Source organism: Passer montanus, unplaced genomic scaffold, assembly GCF_014805655.1.
Source record: "Passer montanus isolate IOZ18808 unplaced genomic scaffold, ASM1480565v1 scaffold73, whole genome shotgun sequence".
Classification (NCBI taxonomy): Eukaryota; Metazoa; Chordata; class Aves; order Passeriformes; family Passeridae; genus Passer; species Passer montanus.
Genome location: NW_024372481.1, coordinates 2,948,940 through 2,954,939, shown reverse-complemented (window position 1 = coordinate 2,954,939; position 6,000 = coordinate 2,948,940). Strand labels below are relative to the sequence as shown.

The following is a 6,000-nucleotide window of genomic DNA, read 5'->3' as shown; positions in this document are numbered from 1 at the left end:
GGGTACCCCAATAAAGGTCATCAGCTCCATGAGCTGAATTATTAATTCCTTTCATACCACTCAGGGCTTGTAAACAAGGAAAACAATTGGCACTGTTCACTGAGTGGGCAGAGGAGAGGTCAGGAGGTAAATACTTGTATTGGCAGCAGCAGCTCTTCATAGCTGAGCAGACTTCTGTCCTTTTCATCTCTTAGAGCAAACCACTTTCCAAAATCTTAGTCTGGTTGTTAGTCGGTATCTCCTCTGCCTTCGATGAATTGTTTTTAGGAATTTAATGGATTACATATAATTATGAAGATAAAAAGGGCTGGAAGGAAGGGTGGGGGATTATGGGTACGACAGCAAACCAGCATTGCCATGTTTCAAAAACAGCTGTGTTTTACACAGAGAGAAATGTTTAAATCCATCTATTCAGGGCCATGGGATCGCTGGGTTCCTGGCAGCACAGGGCAGGACGTTGAGGGAATTCTGACCCCAAACTTGAGCAGCTGGGTGTGGTGAGCATGGCATCTGCACTGGTGAACATACTACAGATAGTCAGCAAAACACATAATTCCAAGCATGAACTGAAGTCCCAAGTCTGGCTGGGAAATAGTTTCACTGCTGTTGCAGCCTGTAACCTGGCATTACAGTGAACAATCTAAAATTTCAGGACTTGGGGAATTTGCGCTGCCTCTCTCTAAACACTTCCACTCAGAAACCTCTCTTGAGAAGGCACATGCATTATTGAGTTGCCCTTTGGATGATACTTGATAAACTATTGCAGATGTTGGCAGGTGTAGCTTACTGCCCTGAGTGACTCTGCCCTCGCAGCTCTGCTCCAGTGCCTGCCCTGTGCCATCTGGCCAGGGCTGGGCAGTGACCTCTGTGTGCCAGAGCAGCAGGTAACCCGCAGTGACCATCTGCTGGGCTGCCCCTCAGCCCTGCTGACAGCCACTGTGCTCTTCTGCACGCTCCAGAGAGGCAGAGCAACTTCAGCCTGCTTGGCTTAACCTGATCTATGTGAAAGCTTATGTAGCTTTCTATAGGCAAAAGTACAAAACTCTTGCCAGGAACCTGAAATGGCTGTACTATATATGAAAAATATATATATATATTTAAATTTACAAAACGTGTATAATATACGGCTTGCTAGTTCCTAAATTAAGGAGACTATAGTAATAAGGTGGAAAATGGGAAGATACAAAATAATTTTTCTTCTCTGAGCACATCAGAGACCTGTGCAGTGTAATCCAGAGCCTGTTGGGAGGTCTGCAGCCAGCATGTCACATGCAGCTTTCTGAGCACTGCTGCAAGATGATAAATTCATGTGTAGGTGTTCCAGGCAGTAAATGCCTTGGTAATCCAGTGGGGAATAGGACAGGACAAGCCAGGGCATTGCTGAATAAATCTGTAATTGTGTTTGTTGCTGCTCTCAGCTATGGCTGGTGTTTAACATGATGAACTAAAGCTGCTGCTTTGAGCAGCTACAGCGAGGAGGCTCGGGGTGTGTGAAGCATGGCAGCAGGATTTAGTCAGCGTGCTGCAGGGTCTGCTCTCACGTTCTGTAAAAATGGTCTGCTGAAGTGTTTACTTTTGTTTGTGGTTTGCCTAATTAGAGCAGAACTTTGCACTTTCAGTGTAAACAGTGGTCCTCAGGGAACTGCCTGCTGCCCCAGAAATGGGAATTGCAAGAATGTGAAAGGCAGGATTTGGGCTGGCAGCAAAGCCTGGCGTGGGCTGGAGTTGTGTTTCTGGGGCTGTGTTCTGTGGTCAGGAATGCAGACTTGTAGTGTGCATTTATTGGGTCTCAGAGCTAAACAAGTTACAGAATATATAATTATGTGGGACCTACCAGCATCAAAATCACAGAGCTGGAGACTGAGCTGCTTGGCTTGGGTGTTGGTGGTGATGTGCTGAGAGGGGCTGTGGTCGTTTGAGAGAGATCAAGCCCAAAGAATGCATCTTGGCTTCACCTAGTCTTGGGTTAAAACTGACCCTGTTAGTGCAAGATGGTTTTCTCCTGGTTTGAGTCCTGGAAAGGAGGATCCTTTCCAAAACACAGAGGGCATTTGTTTTTGATCACGTTCTGACTTTGAGGGTTTTCACTGGCAGACACAGGCAGGAAGTTCTGTTTCTTCTTTCAGCTGCTAGAAAATAAAGCTTTGGAGTGTCTTGTGCTTAAAGACACTTGTTTCTGATGCTGCTCCAGATCAAATTCCAGCAGCTTGCCAGCCTTTGGAAGAGGATCTCTCTTCTGATCAGGAATCTTTTGAAGGTTCACTGGCCACAGATGGGAGATCATCATGTCCTTTTATTCCCCAGTAATGCTCTGCATACAGTTTAAACCCGATGTAATTTAGACTTCCTTTGTGCTGGAAGCTGCTCTGAATTGATAGTCTCAAACCATCACAAGTTACAAATTACTAATATGACTGCTAAAAGTAGATCTGCAGATAATGTGTATACCTTGAAAGGGGGAAGCTGATGCTGTTAAATTACCTGCTCCTCGAAGCAGCTTCCTTGGGTGACTGAAAACATGCGTATTCAATTCCAGTGTAAATGAAAGTTTTCAAAGTAAAACCTTCTCAGTAACATGCACATCACATCTTTCTCATTTTCACTTTCCCATTAGCTGCAGATGTGGAGCAGATGAGTTCCTCCTCTCCAGTCCTCCCTGTGAACTCCGTGGGCAGTAAGTACCCCTTTTCTTGCCATGTGTGACAAGGCAGCATTTCTAATTCTGAGATAATCCAGAGATGTGAATTGATACTCCATGGCAGAGACTTGGAGAAGTTTTACAGCTGATACTTGTTAATGGAAGTGGGATTCCCATAGCTGAGAGCTGATGAGGTATTTCTCACTAAAATAGCACAGACCAGGTCTGTACATCACTGTTTACACCAGCAGGATGCAGGCCGAGTAAGATCTGTTGCCACCAGAAGTATCTCAGTGAAGGAGGTACCTGCATGAGTGATAGAAACCCCTGAGGTGATGTAAATTATGTTGACATGGCAGTCTTTTTCTGTAGTGTTTCATTTTAAAACTTGAAATCTGTAGCCTGGAATTTCCCATGAAACTCAGAGCAGCTGGTGAAATCCTCCTCAATTTCAGGGTAATTCTGGGCCTGTAACTTTTTGAGACTTTGAAAACCTGAGCTGCTGGACACCTAAAAAAGGAGAAATTCAGAATTCCTTCTTAACACTCCATCTAGTGGCATTTGCTGTGCGGAGGGACCAGTCGGTGGGAATCCACTAGATGGCAACAGGCCCTTGTCAGACTGGTGGGACTGGGAAACCCTCACTGAGAGCAACTTCTCATCTCATTGTTTGGGAACTCGGTGGATTTCTCAAATGTGGCAGACTTTTAACTGGCAGCTCATTTCAAAGTCATGCTCAGATGTTCACAACTGCTAAAAGCCTCCCAGAGCCAGGACACGGTCCTTTCCACGTGCCTTTGTGCTGGTGGACTTGCACTTACTTTTATTGGAGAACTGTGGTTCCTGCATGATGGGAGTGAAAATCTGGTTCTCTCCTTTATAGTGAGAGCAGCCCTGTGGAGTGCATGAATGGCAGGCTCTGAGTTGTGAACATGTGTGCAGTTATCTGCCTGGTGATTAATAAAACACGTCTTTGTTGGTACCTAGCTAGGTTTTCATGCAGTTTATCACTTTTATGTAGAAACAGGTAATTTCACATGCATATATAGAATATCTTGTCATCTAGAGACATGCATATTTTATGATGATATATTGGCTAATACTCTGTTGAACCTTTGTGGCCTGATATAGCTCATATTTACTCTTGTGCATTGACAGGTATTAAAACATAACTAAATTTTCCACAGTATTCTCCCAGCAGAATGTATCTGCAGAAAAAGGGCAGGGCTGCCCAACACTGACCCTCTTTCCCCCCTTAAATAACTGTGTGTTACTGCCAGTGTGCATTTGTCTAGCTACAGCTTTCATGTCTGTTATCCTCTGCTAAACTGAAAAATGCTTGTCTGTTCCCTATGAAGATATTTATATAAACTTTTGATAAACTAAATAAACCGAGCTCCTCGAGTTCTTTTGATGTCTTCCTGTCTGTCTCTGCCCGGGCAGCTCTGGTGGATGAGCCAGCCCTCGCTGGCCTCTGGAGTGGGTGGATGAGCCCGGGCAGGTCCTGCTGGGCAGGTCCCCTCCGTCCCCAGCTGTCCCATGCTGGTGGCAGCACTGGCTGTGCTGGTGCTCAGGGTCACCCTGATGTGCCCCGGGGCAGGTGGATCTGCGGGGTGCTGCCTCTGGTAGGCAGCAAACAGCTGCTGACACAAACATCTAAAGCTTCCCAAGCATGGATTTAAAAACATTCTGAACATGCCTGTCTTCCCTTAGTTTTTTCCCTTGCTGTCTCCCTTACCAAAATTAAAGCAAAAAAAAAAAATCTGGAGGATTTTTTACAGCCAAGTGGGAACCTGAATTTTAAGCTTATTTGTGCATCCAGAGCATTTGAGAGGTGTGGAATGTGTGCTCAAGCCTTTGCCTTGTCATGCACTGGCAAACTGGGGTAATGGCCCCTTTACTGTAATTTTCCCTGTTTGTCTGAAATGTCTTATTCAGAGTAATTGCAGTCAATTATTTTCACATGTCCTCACAGTAAAGATGAACACCTCTGTCAGGACTTCTGTATTTTCTACTTTCGTGCAGGTATACATGAGGAAAACCAGTTGGCTGAATTGTCTATTTAAAATAACACAAAAGCACTTTCTTGTACATCATGTAAGATGTCTCTGGAAAAATTCCAAATTGTGCACTCTCACTTCCGAATGAGTCTGCCAAGCATGCTGAAAATTTTGAGATTTCAAAGGCAGAATGTCAAACTGCATCAAAAATGAGTCATTTGTCTTGTTTTCATAATGTTAAAACAATTTGGCAGGCACGCTTTTGGGCTGTTCAGTTACACTGCTGTGGTAAATTCCCTGTACCAAGCCACCACACTTACCTGGCTGTTGGTGGAAGTGCTTGCTGTGGGTGACTGAACAGGGCTCTTTGCTATCAGACCCAGGGAGAGGGGAGATTTTTTCCTAAAATTCCACTTTTGTGAAGTTCAGTCTGTTTAGTGTGTGGCTGTTGAACTTGGTGGAGCTGTTCCTGTGCAAAACTGAACAAGTTGAAGTCTTTGAACAGAACACGCAGATACATTTTGAATATTCACCAAACTGGAGTTTCTGAGTCCTTGGCGAGTTGTTCTGACTTGAGCTGTACAGAGGGACACGGTTCCTGTGGGATGGCAGCACAGCATGTCTGAACAGGCTCCTTCAGGATAATTCTGTGAGCAGCTGGAGGAGCAAACAAGGCTAAGAGAAGTGCTTGGACCCTGTAGTGCCCAGGGAACTGACTGACACACTGCTGAGCATGGTGAGATGCACCACACCACCCTGAGTGTCCTGGGGGCACCACAGGAGCCCCTCCCTTTATTGCCCACAGACAGGAGCCTTTCTGCAGCAGGTATGTGGAAATACCTGGAGGGCAGCTCGAGAGGCTGCTCCTGTGTCTCAGGGCAGTGTCAGTTTGTCTGCCATGCAGAGATGTGTCTGCTCCTCCTGCACAGCCACAGAGCAGGGGGAGAAGGTCCCTTCTGCCCCAGGCAGCCAGCTCCAGCTCCTCACCTTCCCAGCAGAACTGAAGCTGCTCCTGCCCACCACAGCCCTGAAGAGTGTTCTCTGCAGCAGTACCTTAAATCACTATTTTCTGCTTTGCTTCCTGCCATTCTCACCCCTGTCAGTCCAAAGCCCCACAGTTCAGTCCCTTTTCATCTCTCACTGGTCACTTTGTAGGACCAGTGCTGTTCCACAGCTTGGCTTGCTCAGGAGCAAGTTTAATTTCCTATAACCTGGTAAAGCTGTAGGTTTATGCTTTACTGAAAGATTTACCAATTAGGTGTCACTTTTATTAAAACTGAACTAGTTCCTCAGCTGTTGTGCTCCTTTAAAAATCCCTGTGCATTTCTTAATTAGCACTCAGCTTTGCTCATGAAGGAGCTG

General features: G+C 45.6%; 1 protein-coding gene across 2 annotated transcripts in view; it reads left to right on the top strand.

Annotated features, from left to right (window-relative positions):
* Positions 1 to 1,534: 1,534 nt before the first annotated feature.
* Positions 1,535 to 6,000, top strand: part of NR6A1 (nuclear receptor subfamily 6 group A member 1) — a 60,725-nt gene continuing 56,259 nt past the window's right edge. Inside the window, exon 1 of one of the 2 annotated variants that reach the window (XM_039730607.1) lies at positions 1,535 to 2,674. In XM_039730607.1, the coding sequence (XP_039586541.1) occupies positions 2,632 to 2,674 (43 nt within the window). In that variant the 5' untranslated portion in view covers positions 1,535 to 2,631. The remainder of the gene's footprint in view (positions 2,675 to 6,000) is intronic. The other variant, XM_039730606.1, reaches the window with a different exon arrangement.